The sequence below is a fragment of the Phocoena sinus genome, chromosome 19, assembly GCF_008692025.1.
Source record: "Phocoena sinus isolate mPhoSin1 chromosome 19, mPhoSin1.pri, whole genome shotgun sequence".
Classification (NCBI taxonomy): domain Eukaryota; kingdom Metazoa; phylum Chordata; class Mammalia; order Artiodactyla; family Phocoenidae; genus Phocoena; species Phocoena sinus.
Genome location: NC_045781.1, coordinates 46,040,693 through 46,061,302, shown reverse-complemented (window position 1 = coordinate 46,061,302; position 20,610 = coordinate 46,040,693). Strand labels below are relative to the sequence as shown.

The window sequence follows — 20,610 nt, the reverse complement described above, 5'->3', positions numbered from 1 at the left end:
AAGAAAGCTGAGCTCAAAGAATTTGAGTGGCTTGCTCACAGTCAGAAAGTGATGAGAACTGGGGAGGAGTTGTCTGATTCCAAACCCTGTATTTAACTACTAGAATCTACTCTATATTATAGCATCAGAATGTTTTTTCATGGCTCTGTCTACCCCAGACCATGGGATGGAGAGCTACATGCTTTTGTGTCTGCTGCTGAGGGCTTTATCTCATTAAAAAGCCTTCTGGGGCTTCCCTGGTGGCACAGTGGTTGAGAGTCTGCCCGCCGATGCAGGGGTCATGGGTTCGTGCCCCGGTCCGGGAAGGCCCCACATGCCGCAGAGCGGCTGGGCCCGTGAGCCATGGCCACTGAGCCTGCGCATCCGGAGCCTGTGCTCCGCAACGGGAGAGGCCACAACAGTGAGAGGCCCGTGTACCGCAAAAAAAAAAAAAAAAAAAAAAAAAAGCCTTCTGTGAGTATCTTTGCTAGTGGCCTTGGAGCCACTCCCTACGTGGCCAGCATGCCCGCCCTAGGAGGCCCTTGGCCTCTGAGCTCCTCGGAGCTGTTTTCCTTGAGTCCCCGCCACGCTGCGGCTGCAGGCATCCCTGTCTTCCACTCCACTGCAGAGCGGGGATCTGCGTTGCTGAGAACAGCAGCAATGGGAGGCAGCTCATCTCTTCCCTGGAGGCCTGCTGGGTTCACAGTAGAAGAGAGCAGGTGCTGAAGTGGGAGAAGGAGGATGAGACCTGGGCCAAGTGAAGAGGGGGGATGACTCTAGTGGGAGAAGACTGAGAGGAGAGAGATTTGGCGGAGGAGGCGGGGTAGTAGGAGCTGAGTAGGGGACTGCTCTTTATTCATTCCTTCATTCAACAAATTGTTGGGAATTCCCTGGTGGGAGAGTGGTTAGGACTCCACGCTTTCACTGCCGAGAACCCAAGGTCCGGGGTTGATCCGTGGCTGGGGAACTAGGATCCCGCAAGCCATGTGGTGCGGCCAAAAAACCCCAGAAAAACAAACAATACAAACCCAAATTGTTTTAACCACCTACAATGTCCTAGGCACGTTCTAGTGACTGAGGATACAATAGTGAACAAACCATTGATCCAGCTTTAAGGAGTCCGCATGGGAGTAACAACAGTCATCATAATAATGGTTAATATTTTTGGAGAATTTACTATGGAGTCAAGAATGTATTTATCTTATCCTCATAAGAATCTTAGGCATTTGACACTACTATTACCGCATTTTACAGATAAAGACAAGGAGGCAGAATAGCCAAGGGACTGGCCAAGGTTACACAGAGTTACAGCAGAATCCCTCATCTTCTCTGAGACTGACCGCTTGGGCCTCGCAGGCTCCCTATTAAGGACACTAGATTTGGCAAGTATATTCTCATAGGAAAAATTCAAACAATACAAATAAAGCTCAAGTTCTCCCTGCCTATCCCCATCCCTGGCAGTCTCCACCTCAGAGGGTGCTCCTTCCAGTCCGGTTCCTATCCACATGTACTATATGTCCGCATACATTATTTTTGACATGAGTAGATTCCCGTACATAATGTTCTTTAACAAAGTGTCTTGAACACTTTTCCCTATTGAACATGTAGATCTAGCTCATTATTTCTAACTGCTGCATAGTATTCCATTGCATGGATGTGCCTAGTTTATTTTCCCAGTACCCGGGAGAGAGAGTTTACAGTTTTCCGCTCTTACGAACAATGCTGCCATTCATAACTTTTCCAAAAAAGCCACAGATCTTTTTCCCACTACAGAGTTGAAAAGTTTCTACCGGAAGGACCCACATAATGAACCCGCCAAAGCATGGCCAATTGCCAATCCAACTGTAGTCGCTTACGCTCGAACACCTGTGGGGTTTTTTCCTCAGGGTTTGATTTGTGTCTCTTCGGGGAAACGCGGCGGCACCACGCCCCCCGCCAGGGGGTTAAACAAACGAACAAAACACAAACCTGGAACCCCGAGTCTCAGAAAACGAGTTTTGTCTTTACAACGCACTGGTTCCTCTGGGAGTTGTAGTTTTGCTGCCCAGCGGAGCCGCCTTCTCCCCTCACCTCACTTCTCGAAGGGAAGAATCACTGCCCTTTAGGAAAGCGCTGCCCTGACCATCTCCGCTGGCTCAGGCGATAGCTCCGAGCTGGGCTTTTGGGGAGGACAAGCCTGGGCGAGCGGAGGACTGAAACTACATTTACCAGGGTGCGCCGCGAAGGCACGCACAGCCCCGCGTTAAAGATCCTGCTGTGCCGAGAGCCGGCGGAGACACGTATATCAGACCGCGCGGATACCGGTACGGTACCCCCAGTGTTCTGCGGCGTTTCTCCGCCTCCCTCCCACACTCTTGGACCCGCAAGACTGAGCCGGGCCACTGGCTGCCTGGTTCCTGATAGGGAAGAGCGTCGGGGAACTCTGCAGCAGCCTCCGGGCGCCCACTTGCTCCAAGGGGCGTCTGCGGGTCCTTCAACCCGTTGGCCTGGGTCTTTCTACAGGAGCTCCGGGACTTGGGGACGCCCGGGACAGGGACCATAGGCAGGTGGGCCTCTGGATGCTGGCGCTGGTGATTTTTCCTTTGAGGTCGCTTTTCCTGCCTCCGTTTGCCCCATCGGGGCTCGTCATTATCCACAAATCTCAATTATATGACGTTTGTGTAATTTGCAATGTAATTTTACTCCCACTCACCTTCCTTCTGCCTTTTTTCGCTTCCCAGAAGATAAATCAGATTCCTCCGTGGGGCTACTCTTTCCCCTTAAAATGCAAAATCCCTGCCCCACTTCTCTTCAAAAAGCAAATATGAAGAGGCCTTACTATTTTATTCTGTCCCTGGCTTCCCTTCCCCATCCTAATTTTAGGCAGCGTGTGGCCGAGGACATTAAGAACTATTTCAACTTGGCCTCAGTAGATGAAGTTCTGTTGGAAATGTGCAGAATATTGGATAGAGGCCTGTATTATCTAAGATTTCTGTACAAATGTCAGGTATGACAGAGGTTAAAGACTCCAGGAGAGATGTCTTGTTTCTACAGGGTGGGTAAGAACAAGAATCTTGGAGTTGGATACACCTGACCTGCCTGTAAAAGCTGTCTATGTCCTTGGGCAGGCTATTTCATCTCTTTATGCTACAATTTCCTTAAATATAACGTAGATGTGGTAAAATTCAATTCATAGGGCTGTTGAGTGGGTCACCTGAGCTGATACTTCAGCGTGTCTCTGGCGTGGTGCCTGAAGAAGACACTCCCTATGCCACCAGTACTGTTCCACCTTTTGTGTTCTCATAATACCCTTTAGTCTTATCAGGCAAGGCATGCTACTTAGCCTTGGTTCATTTTCCCAGGCCTTCCCTGATTTTTTTCTTCTACAGGGGCATCTTTGACCCAGAGAATATATCAGAGCCTTCGCTCCAACCCGCTTCAGGGTCAAGTTGAACTCTCCTGTTGCTTTTCCTCACTGGAGAGAACTACCATTCATTGAGCTCCTGCTGTGTGCCACATATTTTTATGTTTCATTTAATGCAACCATCCTAGGAGGTTGCTATCTTGGCCCCAGTTTTCAATTAAGGAACTGAGGCTCAGAGAGGTTAAGTAACCTGCTCAAGATCACACAGGAAGAGGGAGAGTTGGGGACAGCCTCTGGGGGTTGATTCGCAGCCCAGGACTATTCCTCTGCTCCAGTTTCTAGTAGAGTACAGTCCAGATCATGCCGTCCTCCCTCCTCTGCCTGCGACCTGTCATCTGCTCATGACTCTCAGTCACTATGCCAAGACCGGGCTCAGACCTTTGGACTCTCCTTGGGGCATTTCTTCATTGCTCTCTTTTAGAACGTTTGCTTGGGATCAAACATCATTATCACCATCACCTAAATAAGAATCTGAGACACCCAGGTCCCAGTCACGGATGCAGCATCAACTAGCATTTGTAAAGTGGACAGAATACTTACCTGGCAGTGGTGTTGTGAAGATGAAAAATCATAGTGCCTTAACTATGGGTCAGAATGGGTGGATGAGCTCACTTCTAGTGGCTGTTATCATTAATGCCATCCCCATTTCATTGTCACATTGTATTGGGCACTTTACATATATTTAGTACGTCTGTTCTTTTTTCCATCCTAAAAAGTAGATTCAGTGTAGGGGTTAAGAGAATGGACTCTGGAAAAAAGGTGTCTGGGTTCAAATTTGGCTCTACCACTTGCTAGCTCTGTGACCTTGGTCAAGTCACTTAATCTCTCTGTGCCTCAGTTTCTTCATCTTTAAGGATAAAGAAAGTACTTCCCAGACTTTAATTTAGAGGTTCTTACAGTAATTTTTCCTTTGGCAGTCCCAAGAGGAAGATGATATACTCCCATGATGGTTTAGCTCCTCAGAGAAGCAGAGAACAAGATGGGATTAGACTTGCAAGAGATTTATTGGGGGAGGGAAGAAGGGGAGGGAGCTGGAGGAAGCAGAGAGAGCTGTCAGTTTTCAGTTCTGCTTCCTGTGACAGCACCGGAAGGAAGAAAGGAGGGATGGGTAGAAAGCTCTCAGACTGCAGTGCGGTTGTAAGACAGTTTCTGTTGGGTTGATGGGGAGTTCTGGAGCCAAGAGTGCCTGTCAGAGGATCCCCATCTTGTAGGAGTGGGTCTGTCTTCTTCATGTCATTGGTTGGTGGGAAGCATGGTCTCTGTGTGAACAAGATGGGGGCATCTGTCCGTTACACTCCCTACCACAGGAGGCCAGAGAGGGTTAGGGGTGCCGAAGATCACACAGGGAGTTGGTGGCCAGTCTGGAATCCCCAGACACCCCCTTTACTGAGAAGGCCAGATGGGTAACCTGGGGAATGCCTTTGACCTCAGATGCCTGGCCAAGATCTCTAGCTCAGGTTTCCCCTCTGGATTTCCCTCCTGAGCTGAACAGGGAAAGAGCAATTTTTGTTAGCGGTGGAAGCTTTCCCTGAAAGCTCGTGGGAGTATGAGCGTTGCTCAGTGGCAGTGTCTGTCAGCCTGAACCCTGGGCTCGGTGGCAGCAGAGTCTGGCATAGGAAGGAACCATTACTGAGGTTCAGGTTTCCTGTTGGCTCCAGCTGGGGTGACACTGAGCTTTGGGGGCTGGAGGGAAGAGGTGGGGGTGGGCTGCTGCATGGGACAGCAACTGGGACCCTGCCAGAGGTAGATGCCAGCGCACTCCTAGGGACTCGTCCACAGAGGTCTTGGGGAGGCCAGGGTCTCTACAGTCAGATTGGTTTCTTATCCGGTAGGAAAGGAGTGTTGGGGGAGAGGAGTGGGTGAAGCCATAGCTTTGGCTTCACCTTCCCCTCACTTGCTCAGAGTGCCCTGGAGGAAGATGGCTGACAGGTGGGGTTGCAGCCCCCTTCTGGCTTGGAGCCTCTGGGAGGGGAGGTCCCCTCTGAGGTCCCTGTAGTGGGTGCTGTTAGCATGCTGTGCTTGAACAAACTGGTACACCTCTCCCAGAGCTTCCCTCTTTTCCGGGGAATTGCCCTCAGCCTCAGGAGCCTAGAAGTTAGAGCCTCCCTCCCTGCAGCTCAGTGCCAATGGTTGGATGATGAGGGGCCTGCGGTACAGAAAGGGCAGCCCCTTGTTTTAAGGTGGGATCCCCTGTCAACCCCACCCCGCTCCCCTTACTTCCTCTCCTGAGGAAATGTCATGCACCCAGATTGATGAAGTCAAAGATACACTCATCACGTGACCCAGCAATCCCACACCTAGGTGTCCGCCTGGAGAGATGAAGTCTTATGTTCACGCTAAATCTGCACATGAATGTTTATAGCAGCTCTATTCATGATTACCAAAACCTGGAAGCAGCCCAGGTGTCCTTTAGTGGGTGGGTGGAGAAACAGACTGTGCGATGTCTATACAATGGAATACTGCTTGGCAAAAAAAGAGAAAGAACTATGGATATGCATAGCCAACTTGGATGAATCTCAGAGGCGTTATGTTGAGTGAAAGAAGCCAATCTCAAAAGATTACATTCCAACTATAGCTTTGGAGAACAGATGGCTGGTTGTCAGGGGTGAGGGATGGAGGAGGGTGTGACTGTAAAGGGTTAGCATGTGGGAGCTTTTTAAGATGCAGATGGTGGTAGTAACCACAAGAATCTATACATGTATTAAAATTCATAAAACTACTTACAACCAAAGAAATCAATTTTAGGGTATGATAATTTTTAAAAAATTCACATATACCTGTATCTCTGCCCTGGAAGCCCCTCAACTTTGGCCAGAATGGAGCAGCCGAAGGGGGTTGATTGGACGGTCATCATCCTGACATGCCAGTACAAGGACAGCGTCGAGGTCTTCCAGAGAGGTAGTTGACTTCCCTCTCCACTCTGCCCCTAATGTGGAACCCTCTCCCCTTTCCTTGTCACATACCCCTACAGCCCCAGGAGCTGGGCAGACCCGGGTTCCAACCCAGATTCTGCTTCTTCCTAGCCGCGTGACCTCCGACATAGGTCACTTCACTGAGACTCGGTTTTCTCATCTGTGCAGTGGGAGTAATTGTACTTACCTCACTGAGTTGGGAAAAGATCTGATGAGCTACTAGATGAAAAGCTGCTAAGTCAAAGAAGATTAAATAATGGCTGTCAGGAGGTTTGCTTGAGGTGCTTGGGACCAGGGTGGAGAGGCTGGGGGACAGGTCCCAGTCATGTTCTGACTGCAGAGCTGGAGATACGGCAGAAGCGAGAGCAGATCCCCGCCAGGACGCTGCTGTTGGCCGTGGAAGACCCTGAGGTTCATGTGGGCAGTGGAGGAGCCACCCTCAACGCCCTCCTGGTGGCTGCTGAGCACCTGAGTGCCCGTGCGGGCTTCACTGTGAGTGCTGCTCAAGTGCCCCCTTGGGTACAGCGGGGATGGGGGCTTCAAACAGAGCCTTTCCAAGGTCCCCAGCTCTTCGGGCTCCATTTTTCTGCCCAGTTCTGGTTTGGCATCAGTTTTTGCATCTGTAGATTGAGCAGACTCGTCCAGGTGAGGGCAGAAGGCAGGGGCAGCCTTTGTAGTGGTTTTAGAAAGTCAGAGCCAGTATCTAGGAGTTAGGCTTTCTGGCTTCCCTTGAGAAATCTCATCTTGCTACCCTGGACTCTCCTTCCCACATAGCAGTGGTTTGCTGGAACTGAGGTGCAGTGGCCCCCGGTGCGTAGAGCTTGGGCCCACGTCCCACACACACCCAGCCACTTCACGAGATCACCTTGCCTGCATGGCACCCTGGCACAGGCAGTGAGGGTGGTCACAGGCATGGACACGCTCTGGCAGTGGGGGTGGCACCCGCAGGGGAGGGAACCACTGTGTGGTTGCCATGAAGCTGACTTACTGCGAGTCACCCGCCAGCCAGCCCCACGTTGTCGCCTGCAGCCTTCCCTAAAAACAGGGGACAGGGGAGTGGCCCAACTGGAAGGCTGCTGTGCTTCCTTATCCAGGAGTGGCCAGGGCTGCCTCGTGCCTGCCTGTGGCCATTGGTCTTGACCTTGCTGGTTGTTCCTTTGGTTCTTTTTTTTTTTTAATTAATTAATTTTATTTATTTATTTTTGGCTGCGTCGGGTCTTCGTTGCCGCGCACGGGCTTTCTCTAGTTGCGGTGAGCGGGGGCTACTCTTCGTTGCAGTGTGCGTGCTTCTCATTGCAGTGGCTTCTCTTGTTGCAGAGCACGGGCTCTAGGCGCGTGGGCTTCAATAGTTGTGACGCACGGGCTCAGTAGTTGTGGTGCACGGGCTTAGTTGCTCCGTGGCATGTGGGATCTTCCCAGACCAGCGATCGAACCCGTGTCCCCCTTCATTGGCAGGCAGATTCTTAACCACTGCACCACCAGGGAAGTCCCCCCTTTGGTTCTTGTGTGGACTTGTGCTGGGGTCTCTCCCTGCACAAGAGGGTGCCATCCGCCCAGACCTCTGTGAACAGTGCTCTTCCACTTTTGATAGGTGGTCACATCAGATGTTCTGCACTCGGCCTGGATCCTCATCCTGCACATGGTCAGTAGAATGCTGGGCAGGGGCCATGCAGAAGGATGGTCAATCCTCGGGGTTGGATGGGACTTTAGGGGTCTTCTGCCTTTGTGTGCCAGTGTGCATTGTGCAAATCCTGAAGAATCAGAAATACAATTAATCCAGGTGTCCAAAATAGGGAACTGGTTAAATATAAACAGCATATCCTCCTAGTGGAGTATTAGACAATGATTGAAATGTCCATTTAACTCTCTGCACCGACCTGTGCATTGACCAGCTCTGTGACCTGGGACAAGTCACTTGACTGTTTCTAGGCCTCAGTTTCCTCATCAGTAAAATGAGGATGGCAGCAGTTCCTACTTCCTGTGGATGTGCTGAGATGACCCATCAAATGCTGAAATTGGGGCCTGGCCTGGCTCACTGTGAGCATCGGTGAATATATTTTCATCGTTCAGTGAAAAAGGCCAGCCGCACAAGTTTGTATAGAATGATCTCAGCCTTTTTAATTGAAAGTTTGATTGAGATCATTGTAGATCCACATTTAAGAAATAATCCAGAGGGAAGCCTCTGTAAACTTTGCCCAGATCTCGCCAATGGTCATATTTTCCAAAACTATAGTATAATTACAGGCAGGATATTGACATTGATATGGTTCCCAATCTTTCTCCAGTTTGACTTGTACTCGTGTGTGTGTGTGTGTGTGTGTGTGTGTGAAGTTCTGTTGTCTCCGTCTTTTTCATTTTTGTAAAAAAAGAAAAAAATAGTATGCATATGAGGTATATGAAAGGGCATAACCTCAAAATAAGGGCAACGGTTATTATCCCTGAGGGATTGTTTTTCTTTCTGTGTATCTGCATTTGCTAATTTTTTACCATAATCATGTAATTTAAACAAATCACATGAGAACACACTCTGTAAAAGTCCTCTAGCTTGATGGCTTTCTGCCCAGGCTCTCTGCCTCAAGCTCTTCTGCCTGTCCCTGCTCCCGCCCCAGGGCCGAGACTTCCCCTTCGATGACTGTGGCCGGGCCTTCACCTGCCTCCCTGTGGAGAACCCCCAGGCCCCTGTGGAGGCCGTGGTCTGCAACTTGGACTGCTTGCTGGACATCATGAGCCATCGGGTGAGACAGGCAGCTGCCATGGGGCCTTCCTGCTGAGCCACCAGCCATAGTCTGTGCTGGCTCAGACAGGGGATGCCAGGAACAATGGCTTCGGGTGCCTGGAGTTAGTTAGAGCTTCAGGATGTTAGCGTTGGCCACACTGCGGGGAGGTATGGCCTCAGGAAGTAGGCGGGAGGGCTGGCATAAGCACCATGGATATAGGAAGGCCCCTGTTACCTCAGCAGCCTGAGTCTCCCTGGAACAGGCCGAGGCTGTGCTGTGTGGGAGCAGAGGAAGGGCTGGGCCCAGCCACCAGCTTCATTCTCTCTCCCCACAGCTGGGCCCAGGCTCCCCGCCAGGCGTGTGGGTTTGCAGCACCGACATGCTGCTGTCTGTTCCTCCAAACCCAGGTGAGCCTGAGAAGGCTTCGGACTGCCTTCCCTAGCCACAGCCAACGTGGCTCTGCCTCTCCTCACCCACCCCGTCTCTGGGCCTGGCCTGGAGGCAGGGCTTCCCCTGCTGGGCCAGTCTGCCTGTCCGTAGAGTGGAGATACCCAGCCCTGCCCCCTTTGCCCCAAAGGGCTCTGTGGACAAACTTTGGGGGTGAGGTGTTGTCATTCTCCCAGAGGAATGTCCGTTTGGCTTTGGAAACCATATTTTCTTTAGAGGTGCCTGGATGCCCCTGCCCTCCTCCTGGAAGGGATTCCCCCGTTCCTTGGGTTGGGGTCCCTGGAGAGCCTCCTGACTCCCCCACCTGCAGGGATCAGCTGGGACGGCTTCCGGGGAGCCAGAGTGATCGCCCTTCCGGGGAGCACGGCCTATGCCCGGAACCATGGTGTTTACCTCATGGACTCCCAGGTAGTGCCCCTGGGGCAGCAGCGTGGGCAGCTGAGCCATCTTGGGATGGCCTCCTGGTCCTGTGCTCTGGGCAGCCTCGTCCTGGACTTTCTGGCATGGTCTGGATCTGGAGGAGTTTCGCCCCATGGCAGCAGCTCACTTAGTCTTTCACCAAACATGAATTGCCCCTGATCCTGTGCCAGGCTCTGTGCCCAGGCTTGGGGCTGTGGAGACATTTGAAGCCTGCCCTCTGCTGTCAGGGTGGGGGAGGTCTCAGGCCTTTGTATCCCCAGGAGTATGCTGGGGCCTGTCAGACTTGCATCCTGGGTTTACATCTGGAGAACATCCTTGCGTGCCCTCTTTCGTAATCCTCTGTTGCTCCCTTCCCTAACTCTGTTTTCTGCTCCCACGTAGGGCTTCGTTTTGGACATTTATTACCAAGGCACCGAGGCAGAGATACAACGATGTGCCAGGCCTGATGGGCGGGTGCCACTGGTATGGCTGCCAGGGCAGAGCCCCACTCCTTCTGGGGAAGGCTAGAACCAGAATCTGAGGAAGATCTGGAACTGGTATTCAGGGGAGCAGGTGAAGCCAAAATCTGAGGAGGGGGCAGCCTTGGAATTCAGGGTCTTGTCCCAAATGAGAAAGGCTGGAACCAGACTCAGGGGATCCTTCTAGAATGAAGGACAAAGGTACGAGTGGTGGATAAGAGCCTGGGACTAGACTATAGGGAAGATGGAGAACTGGGTTTGGGAGGAGACCTAAAAATTGAGGGGGTCCTAGAAGTTGCCTGCTGAGGGGCCCTTGGTGGAGCTGCCTCCAGTAAGCCTGGAGTCGCGGTGCTGGAGTGGCCCAGAAGATGAATGATCCTGTCCGGTGTGGCAGTCAGCCTTGCTTGGCCCATCTGCACATGGCCCTCCCCAACTCAGGCACAAGGCTGGCCTCAGGGTCTCCCACCTGACCCCTGTGGGGCCCCTCCAGGTTTCTGGGCTTGTCTTCTTCTCTGTGGAAACTGCTGAGCACCTCCTGGCCACCCATGTGAGCCCGCCTCTGGACGCCTGCACCTACATGGGCTTGGACTCCGGAGCCCGGCCTGTCCAGGTGACTGGGATTGGGGACTGGCAGGTCCTGGCCTGGGCATGAGGCACTGACACTGGCAGCCTGGCTGTGTGACCCCAGGCCAGTCCTTTCCCCTCTCTATGTCAGCGTCTCTAGAGATGGAACCACCCAGCTCAGCCTAGGAACCCACTGATAGCAGTGCTTCCCACCCTTGTCCCAGCTGTCTCTATTTTTTGACATCCTGCTCTGCATGGCCCGGAACGTGAGAAGGGAGGACTTCCTGGTGGGGCAGCCCCCAGAGATGGGGCAAGGTGATGCAGACATCGCAGGTTATCGGCATGGAGCCCGGGCTGAGCTGTGGAGGGAGCTTCGGGATCAGCCCCTCACAGTGGGTGGGTACTGCCTCTTGGCTCTCCGGGGTGGGGAGGCCATGGGAGTGAAGGCCCCCAGAATGAGGCTCCCACCCCGCCTGCCTGGCCCCCAGGCTGCTGGACCAGGCAGGGCTAGTGAGTGCATGGACTGGACAGTTACCCTCTCCCAGTTCCGAGTCCCCTGCTGAGGTAACTCTCCTCTTCTTCCTTTGTCTCATTCCTGGGCTCCAGTCCAGGTCTTTCTACTTTCTAGCTGTGTGACTTTGGGCAGGTTGCTGAGCCTCTCTGGATCTCGGCTTCCCCATTGGCACAGTGGGCTCATTTCCATGCTTGCCCTCCCAGGCCCTGATGAAGATGTGTCTTCTGGTGGGAGGCCCAGCCTGGTGTCAGAGCTGCAACGTGCAGGGTGTTGGAGTCAGTACTTGTATCTTTACAGCATATGTCCCTGACGGCAGCTACAACTACATGACCAACTCAGCCAGTGAGTTCCTGCACAGTCTCACATTCCCGGGGAATCCTGGGGCCCAGGTCGTGCACTCCCAGGTGGAGGTAAGACCTGCCTGGAGGTAAGGCCAGCAGAGGGGCCTACGGGGTACCTGAAGACAGGTAGGAATGGGGGGGATGCAGGGAGGGGAGGGAATAGCTCACTCTTGGGACAGATTATCTATGCATGTAGGTGTTATTATCCCCATTTTGCACGTGAGTCACTGGAGGCTCAGAGAGGTTAAGTTACTTGCCTAAGACCACAGAGCCAGTAAGTGGCCAAGTCAGGATTCTACATCCAAGTCTGAGTGAGCAGCTAGAGAAGATTCCCCCCCACACACCCTTTCTGAAGGGTCTGCTTGGGGATTCAGGCAAATTCATGGTGATGGGGCAGGTAGAGTTCAGAGGTGGCCCTCAGGGTGGCAGGGGTAGGGGTAGCTGGACAGGTGGGAGAGGTTTTCTGGGGGAGCTCTCATTTGGTGGGACCTCCACTACTGGGTGCAGATTTGCTTTGGAGGAGAAGGCGGGGAGAGCGTGCCCCTGGGGGAGCAGCAGAAATCAAGATGGGATGGGAGTCAGCCTGAGGCTGTGGCCAGGGAGATATCGAGAGGGATCTGGCTGGCCGACAGGCGCAGGGAGCAGCAGGAATTCTGGCCCTGGCTGTGGAGGAGAATTGGGGCAGCCCCCGCCCCAGGCCCTCACAGCTTTCTCCCTGGCTTCACAGGAGCGGCAGCTACTGGGGGCCGGGAGCTCTGTGGTCAGCTGCCTGCTGGAGGGCCCCGTCCAGCTGGGTCCTGGGAGTGTCCTGCAGCACTGCCACCTGCGGGTGAGGCCTGAGAGGGCAGGCAGAGGGAGGGCAAGGGTACGGAAGCCAGGGTCCTGTATGTTTTGTGGGCATGCTTGGGGTTCCCCTGCCCACGCAGGACGCCTGCCCGCTCCCCTGCCAGGGCCCCATTCACATCGGCACCGGCTGCTTCGTGAGTGGCCTGGACGTGGCCCAGTCCGAGGCACTGCACGGCTTGGAGCTGCACGACCTCGTCCTGCAGGGACACCATGTGCAGCTGCACGGCGCCCGCAGCCGGGCCTTCACCCTCGTTGGCCGTCTCGACAGCTGGGAAGTAGGTGCTCACCTGCCTCCCCTCGCCCCCATTCTTTAGGCTTTGGGGAGCACCGGGGGTCCTAGCGCAGCTTCATTGCAGGGCTCTCTGAGCGCTCACCTGAGGGATAGGCAGTGAGGAGAGTGTAGCCAGTAGAGTCTCAACAGGCCTTTACCTCCCTCCTCAGCTGCTCTGACGCAGGCTGGGTGGGGATTCTTATCCCCATTTTTCAGGCCGGAGACTGAGGTTCAGAGAGGGAGGTGACCCGCCTTGGGCTGCAGAGCCAGTTATGGAGGGTCAGGCGCCAGGATTCTGCTCCAAGTTCCAGGCACCCAGGCTGGAATGTGGAAGCTCCAGGACTTGATGCTGTCTCAGAACTTGCTTGCCTAAGTGCCCCTGTCTCTTTTCCTGTCCCCTCTTGAGCAGATCCTGGTCCTCTGGTCTTATTGCCCTTAACCCCTTCCTGTGGCCCCTGCAGCCCTGACTGCTTCCTTCTCTTTCCCCAGAGACAGGGGACAGGAACGTATCTCAACATGTCTTGGAGTCAGTTCTTCCAGAAGACAGGCATTCGGTAGGGTTGGTGGCCCCACGGGCCTCTGTGGGCCTCGGCAGCCAGGGTGGTAGCTGCTTGGAGGCTCATTCTGCTCATCCTGCCCCACCTCCCACCATCCCTGCAGTCTGGGGTAGTTTTTTTTTTTTTTTAATTTATTTCATTTATTTTTGGCTGCGTTGGGTCTTCATTGCTACGGGCGGGCTTTCTCTAGTTGCGGCGAGCAGGGGCTACTCTTCGTTGTGGTGCACGGGCTTCTCACTGCAGTGGCTTCTCTTGTTGCAGAGCATGGGCTACAGGCACACGGGCTTCAGTGGTTGTGGCACGCAGGCTCAGTAGTTGTGGCTCGTGGGCTTAGTTGCTCCACGGCATGTGGGATCTTCCTGGACCAGGGCTCGAACCAGTGTCCCCTGTGCTGGCAGGCGGATTCCTAACCACTGTGCCGCCAAAGAAGTCCCCTGGGGTAGTTTCGAGCAGCCTGATTTCCCCTAGCATCTTCTCCCTGGGCAACTCCAAATTCCTGGCCGTGCTCAGGCTTTGGGATTTTGTTCAATGGCCTGGGGAAGGAGGCAGGGCAGCTGGGCCTCCCTCCCTGAATTGCCTGCTTGTGAGGCCTCTGGAGTTCGTCCTGTCCCCATGAATGAGCCAACCCCCAGCTGACAGGTGGTCAGGTCTTGGTGACCAGGCAGGAGCACTTGCTTCCCTCCTGCTCATGTGTCTTCTCCCCACATCAGGGACTGGGACCTGTGGGACCCAGACATGCCCCCCATTGAGCGCTGCCTTCTCAGTGCCCGTCTCTTTCCCGTGCTCCACCCCTCGAGGGCCCTGGGGCCCCAGGACATGCTGTGGATGCTGGACCCCCAGGAGGCTGGGAGCAAGGCCCTGCGGGCTTGGCGAGCCTCCTGGCGTCTGTCATGGGAGCAGCTGCAGCCGTGCCTGGATCGGGCTGCCACACTGGCCTCCCGCCGGCACCTGTTCTTCCGCCAGGCCCTGCATAAGGCGCGGCACGTGCTGGAGGCCCGACAGGACCTCAGCCTGCGCCCGCTGATCCAGGCTGCTGTGCGCGAGGGCTGTCCTGGGCCCCTGATGGCCACCCTGGACCAGGGTGAGTGTGCTGGGCACCCATGCTGGGAAGCCAGACCCAGCATCACCTGCCCTGTCTGCCCTCTAGGTCATCGACCTGAGGGTACTAGGGAGTCATGAGACTTTAAAGCAGGGGAAAGACACAAATGGACTTAACTTTTAGGTTTCTGGGAAGCTCCATCCCTGTTAGTGGGGAGTTTGGTGAGAGACGGAGGCCTGGGGCTGAGCCTCTGGGTCCTGTGAGCATCGGCAAAGCCTGCACGTTCTGTGCGGGGGGGGGGGGGGGGGGGGGGGGGCCGGATGTGGGTGAAGAGCTCCAGCACAGCCCCAGGGGGATGTGGCCCGCCCTGCATGGGACCCAGGCATTCTGGCTGGGGACTCAGCCTTAGCCTCACAGGGACTGCCTCATTCCCCATTTCAGTTATTCACTCTCGGCCACACAGCTGGTTGGTGGGGGGCTGAGACTGAACCCAGGTGGTTTGCCCCCCAAGCCTGAGCTCTTACTCATTAAGGGCATCCTGGGTGGGGGGCGCAGAGGCATGTCTGGGCTGGGGCTGGTGGGATGAGAACTTTGCCAGGCAGAAGAGTGGGGAGCATTCCCGGGCAAGGATACATCTTGGGCAAAAGTGAAGAGGTCTGGGGTGCTTGAGGGCAGGGGGCATTGAGGGCGGGCCTCCTCCCCAGCTACTACTGACTCCTGGTCCCTCAGTGGCAGCTGGTGTGGGAGACCCTGGCGTGGCAGCCCGGGCACTGGCCTGTGTGGCGGATGTCCTGGGCTGCATGGCAGAGGGCCAAGGAGGCTTACGGAGTGGGCCAGCTGCCAACCCTGAGTGGGTGCGGCCCTTCTCGTACCTGGAGTGTGGAGACCTGGCGCGGGGCGTGGCGGCACTTGCCGAGGAGCGGGACAAGTGGCTGAGCAGGTGGGTGCTAACGATGTCAAAACCCTTGGAGTAGCCCCTTGCCGTCCTTGGAGGTGGAAACCCAGAGAGAGGTGGAGTGTCCTCAGGTCACCTAGGGCAGTCGGTCCCCAAACCCAAGCAGCCCGCCCCCAGCTTGGGGCTCCATGTCACCATCTCTCTGTTCCCTCCTGGCAGACCAGCCTTACTAGTACGAGCTGCCCGCCACTACGAGGGGGCTGGGCAGATCCTGATCCGCCAGGCTGTGATGTCAGCCCAGCACTTTGTCTCCTCGGTGCCGGTAGAGCTGCCAGCACCTGGGCAGTGGGTGGTGGCTGAGTGCCCGGCTCGAGTGGACTTCTCTGGTGAGCCCCTTGGAGGGAGGTAGGGGTGAGGGTAGCCACCCCAGAACTGAGCTGGCAGCCCCTCTGACCAGCTTGGTCTTGTTCAATTGCCACAGGGGGCTGGAGTGACACGCCACCCCTTGCCTATGAGCTTGGTGGGGCAGTGCTGGGCCTGGCTGTGCGAGTGAATGGCCGCCGGCCCATTGGGGCCAGGGCTCGCTGCATCCCAGAGCCCGAGCTGTGGCTGGCATTGGGACCTCGGCAGGACAAGATGGCCACGAAGATAGTATGCGGGAGCCTGGATGACCTGCAGGATTACTGCCAGCCCCATGCCCCAGGTCAGGGCACCTGTGGATTGCGCAGCTGGGGATGGCACACCTAGCCAGCTGGGGGATGGGGGCAGAACCCGAGAGACCCTGCAGGCCACGGGTGCCTGGCCTGAGGGCGAGCCAGTCTGGTGGAGGAGCCCTGACGTTACACTGCCCAGGCACAGGAGGTAGAGCTGGCACATTTGCTGGTGTTATGGAGCCCAGAGGACCTTTCGTGGCTTGGGGATGGGGTCTGCACCGCTGCTGGGCTTTTATACCCTAGATGAGCCCCGGGCCAGGCTGAGATGGGTGGGGTGTCTGTTTCCACCCCTGGAGACCAAACTCCTTGCCGGATGCTGCTCACTCCACAGGGGCGCTGTTGAAGGCGGCCTTCATCTGTGCGGGGATCGTGAGTGTCCACTCCAAGCTCTCGCTGAGTGAGCAGCTGCTGTGTACCTTTGGGGGCGGCTTTGAGCTGCATACCTGGTCTGAGCTGCCCCATGGCTCTGGCCTTGGTGAGCAGGCCCTGTCTCCCTGCTGCTCACCGACTCCCTTCCCCCTTTCAGCTTTGCCTCCAATCCTCTCCCCAGCCTCTGCCCAGTGGAGAGGGAGGGGGTGGGGCAGGATTGGGCTGGGCAGAGCTGTTTCATGGCTGGTACTCTCCTCCGTGCCCTGCAGGCACCAGCAGCATCCTGGCGGGGGCTGCCCTGGCCGCCTTGCAGCGGGCCGCAGGCCGGGCGGTGGGCACGGAGGCCCTGATCCACGCAGTGCTGCATCTGGAGCAGGTGCTTACCACAGGTATGGCCTGCCCCAGGGCAGAGGGAGGTCACTGGAACTTTTTCAGGGGCCTCCAGGGGCTTCTCTGGACCTGCAGACAGAACTGTGCTGCTCCTTACAATGGTTAGAACTTCCCTCTTATCACTCTGACACTCTCCCTCTGGTGGTTTTCAAAATGAAATATTTCTACCTCAAAGAACTTGATGTAGGAGCACCTACTAAGTGTTAAGGGTCTGTGCTGCACCTTTCATGTGTGTTAGGTATTCCTCATGTCTCTGTTCCTACCCAGGGCTGTCCCTCAGGGCAGTGCTGGGTTTGGATTAGGGGAAAGGACCTTCAGCCTGTTCTTCAGCACCGTGCCTCTCTCTTGGGCTAGGGCCACTTGTCCCTCACTTCCCCCACCACATGATGGGGTACCCGGTGCATGTCTGTGATCATACAGAATGTCACCACTAGCACCATGGCTGTGATCATACAGAATGTCACTAGCTTCTCCTACTCATCACTGTGGCCCCTTAGCATCCATGCACAATGGAGAGCAGCCAGAGGTTGGTCTGGCTCTGGGGTGCTCTGGTCACCTCAGGATGCCAGGCCTCATCTTCAGCATGACTCTGGGAGGGAAACTGCCACAAAGATGTATAGATGCCTGATTATGGTATCTTCTCTGGCCACTTTGTAGCCTAGCTCCCTCCTTTCATTGTAATGACTCACATCCCATAATAGGTAGTCATTAGCAAAAAGGGCAGATGGGGAAGCTTTTTTAGTTTTCTTTTGAGAAAACTAAAACATATCTCTCATTTGGTCAAATGACAACTATTTATCGAATACCCTCTCTGTATTGGGTCCTGGGGATAAAACAAGCAAAAACAGCATCCCTGCCATCAAAAGTCTTACGGTCTATTGGAGACAAACACTGATCAATAACCACTCCAATAAATGTATAATTACAAGCTACGCTACGTGCTCCGAAGGAGAGGGGTGCAATTAAGGAGTTCTTGACATTCCAGGCCTGACACTAACCACATTTTGGCTGTAAAGTTCCAGATGCCTCCTGCCATTTGCATTTTGTACTCGAAATCCTTGCAGGCCCTTCTCCAAATATCAAAGGCCTATCCCAGAATCATCTCAAGTTTTGACATTTTTATATAGCTGCAAGAAGAAAAGAGATCCATACCTTTCATTAGTAAAGCAAAATGTGAACAAGCTATTTTAAGTTTGATAAGAAATGCTGAGAAGCTTATTTCCACCATCAACACCCTTTATCAGGCAAGCCAGGGTGCAGGGACTGTTAGGCTGTAGGGAAAGTCCTATGTCATCCCTCCTCAGAGGGAAAGGTTAGTGTAAGGTCTTAATCCTTTGATGTGGTTTACCCCAATTCCAAGTACACATTAGGTCTGCAACAAAACTCAGGCCTTGTGCATTCTAAGCTTGGCTCCAGAATGAAGCCCCTTCCATTGCTGGGCTCAACTTGCTCCCAGGGCGGGGGCAGAAGCTGCACAGCTCACCTGGCCCAGTTGAAGTTGTGGGGGGAAGCTGTCTTCCCACACTGGTCCCTGCCAGGGATGCAAGGCCAGGAGCCTGTACTGGGAGAGGGAAGCTGGGCCAGATAGGCTCCAACAGTGACGGGGCCCGGGCTCTCGCAGGAGGTGGCTGGCAGGACCAAGTGGGTGGCCTAATGCCTGGCATCAAGGTGGGGCGCTCCCGGGCTCAGCTGCCGCTGAAGGTGGAAGTGGAAGAGATCACTGTGCCTGTGGGCTTTGTCCAGAAGCTCAATGACCACCTGCTCCTGGTGTACACTGGCAAGACCCGTCTGGCCCGGAATCTGCTGCAGGTGAGCCCTGGCCCCAGAAGGGAGGGACGTGAGACGGCTCAGCTAGGCTGAGCCTCACTGCACCCCTCCTGCCCCATCTGTAGGACGTGCTGAGGAGCTGGTATGCCCGGCTGCCTGCCGCTGTGCAGAATGCCCACAACCTGGTGCGGCACACTGAGGAGTGTGCTGAAGCCTTCCGCCAAGGTAAGGCGCTTCTTCCCCGGAGCTCAGGCACCAGGAGTGAGTGCCTGTTGCCTGTGGGTCTGAGGCCCGGGGCCTTTGCAGACTTGGCACCGGCCCTAGGTATGAAGCCTCTGTCCTCTGCAGGGTCCCACACTTAGGTGGGAGTCACATCTCAGGTCAATACTTGCATCCTGGGGAAGGCCTCCAGCCCCACCTACCAGGAAGCAGATGGGGGAAGAGGCCTGGCTCCACAGCCGAGTTCCAGGGAGTCAGAGCTGATTCGGGTTACACAGTTCAGTGAACACTGTGCCGGGTACCACGCCAACTGCTCTGTGCTCGTTAGTCCTCAAACAACCCCGTGAGGTGGGCTTTATCACTCCTGTTTCCAGTGAGTACTGAACCCAGGTTCTTAACTATGACACTGGTTAAGAAGTGCCTCTTGGCACCCCATCCAGTCTACAGATGGGCACTGAGTGAATATCCTGGTTCAGGCACACAACTCCCCTCTCTGCCCCCACCCCAGGGAGCCTGCCTCTGCTGGGCCAGTGCCTGACGTCATACTGGGAGCAGAAGAAGCTCATGGCTCCAGGCTGTGAGCCCTTGGCTGTGCGGCGTATGATGGATGTCCTGGCCCCCCACGTGCATGGCCAGAGCCTGGCAGGGGCAGGTGGCGGGGGCTTTCTCTACCTATTGACCAAGGAGCCGCGGCAAAAGGAGGCTCTGGAGGCTGTGCTGGCCAAGACTGAGGTATGGTGTGGTTGGGGTATGGTATCTGGCGCGGGACAGGAGCCCTCCCTGTGGCCCACCAGCTAACCAGCGGCTACAGGTGTAAGTCCCCTTGGCCCTGCAGCCACAGTCCAGCCTCCCGAAAGCCTAAAACCCACCCAGAACCCTCTAAGCACCTCCTGTCCTTTGCTCCTAGGGCCTCGGAAACTACAGCATCCACCTGGTAGAAGTGGACACTCAGGGCCTGAGCCTGCAGCTGCTGGGGGACTGAGACCTCAGCCTGATGCCCCTTCTCATGAGGTTTTTCCCTCTGCAAGAGGAGAAAGCCTGGAGCTATAGCAGGCCCTCCCTTCCTTCCCCCATGGGAGCGCTCAATCTTCTACTCTCCACCCACTTCTTTGTGAATCTGCTTCCAAAGGAAGCCAACCTGAGCTCAGGCCCAGCCCTTTCTAAAAGTTGGTGAAGCACAGATGGTGCTTGGGAACAGGACTGTGACCTCCTGGTTGACAGTGGCCTAGGCTTGGTGTCTGCTCCATCTGGACACAGGAAGGTCCTAAGTTCAGCGTCCACTGTGACCTTTACAAATCTGATGGCCCAGCTTGGGCCTTGGCCTTCTCACTCTCCATGAGGGCCTGGAAGAAGGGGATGACAACCAGCCTTGGCAGATGGCTGGGATCCCTTGGTAAGGCCGACCCTGAAGAGGCCCTTTGAGGCATTTCCTGTGGCCTTCCTTAGAGGTCAGGCTTTTGCCTGAGTAGAGACTTCCTGTTCCACACTCACTCCCAAGCTGACTTAATGGGGGAGTGGGAACAGGGATGAGGGTCCACACTCGTGTCTGTGGCAGAGAGCCAGTGCAGTCCTGCAGCAAGTCACTGCTAATCGTGGCCTTAACCAGCAACTCTGCCATGTGCCTGTGGGCCGTGAGTTCTCAGGACTGCAATCTTCTTGGAATAAATTCACTCTGCTCTTCAAGGTTGTCCTCATAAAGATCTTTTTTGTTCCTGCTGGGAGCAATTCCCACTTCCCCTGGCACTGTGGGAAACTGCCCCTGGGATGATCCAACTTCTGATGCTGAGGG

The 20,610-nt window shown here is 55.1% G+C and overlaps 1 protein-coding gene across 4 annotated transcripts; it reads left to right on the top strand.

The window, feature by feature from the left end:
• The first annotated feature begins 2,147 nt into the window (after positions 1 to 2,147).
• On the top strand, positions 2,148 to 20,504 carry FCSK (fucose kinase). Of its 4 annotated transcripts, none has more exons than XM_032611897.1 (24): positions 2,148 to 2,282; positions 6,180 to 6,280; positions 6,635 to 6,786; positions 7,886 to 7,936; positions 8,859 to 9,029; positions 9,346 to 9,418; positions 9,769 to 9,866; positions 10,260 to 10,340; positions 10,827 to 10,946; positions 11,125 to 11,296; positions 11,712 to 11,824; positions 12,483 to 12,584; positions 12,706 to 12,876; positions 13,362 to 13,426; positions 14,140 to 14,510; positions 15,198 to 15,408; positions 15,583 to 15,749; positions 15,845 to 16,066; positions 16,408 to 16,551; positions 16,715 to 16,834; positions 18,457 to 18,644; positions 18,728 to 18,827; positions 19,330 to 19,553; positions 19,729 to 20,504. In XM_032611897.1, the coding sequence occupies exons 2-24, from the start codon at positions 6,199 to 6,201 to the stop codon at positions 19,801 to 19,803; spliced, it is 3,273 nt and encodes a 1,090-aa protein (XP_032467788.1). In that variant the 5' UTR covers positions 2,148 to 2,282; positions 6,180 to 6,198; the 3' UTR covers positions 19,804 to 20,504. The 4 variants fall into 4 exon arrangements, with proteins under 4 accessions (XP_032467788.1, XP_032467790.1, XP_032467787.1 ...); XM_032611899.1 differs by lacking the exon at positions 2,148 to 2,282 and adding an exon at positions 2,291 to 2,525 and having other exon boundaries at positions 16,408 to 16,473; XM_032611896.1 differs by lacking the exon at positions 2,148 to 2,282 and adding an exon at positions 2,291 to 2,525.
• Positions 20,505 to 20,610: the final 106 nt, after the last annotated feature.

What these genes read in the sequence shown, in the direction of transcription:
- FCSK (XM_032611897.1), top strand. Translation starts at nt 6,199, where the DNA reads ATGGAGCAGCCGAAGGGGGTTGATTGGACGGTCATCATCCTGACATGC. An exon ending in GGATCAGCCCCTCACAGTGG is followed by an intron (nt 11,297 to 11,711) that starts GTGGGTACTGCC and finishes GTATCTTTACAG; the next exon opens with CATATGTCCCTGACGGCAGC. An exon ending in TGGCCCGGAATCTGCTGCAG is followed by an intron (nt 18,645 to 18,727) that starts GTGAGCCCTGGC and finishes CCCCATCTGTAG; the next exon opens with GACGTGCTGAGGAGCTGGTA.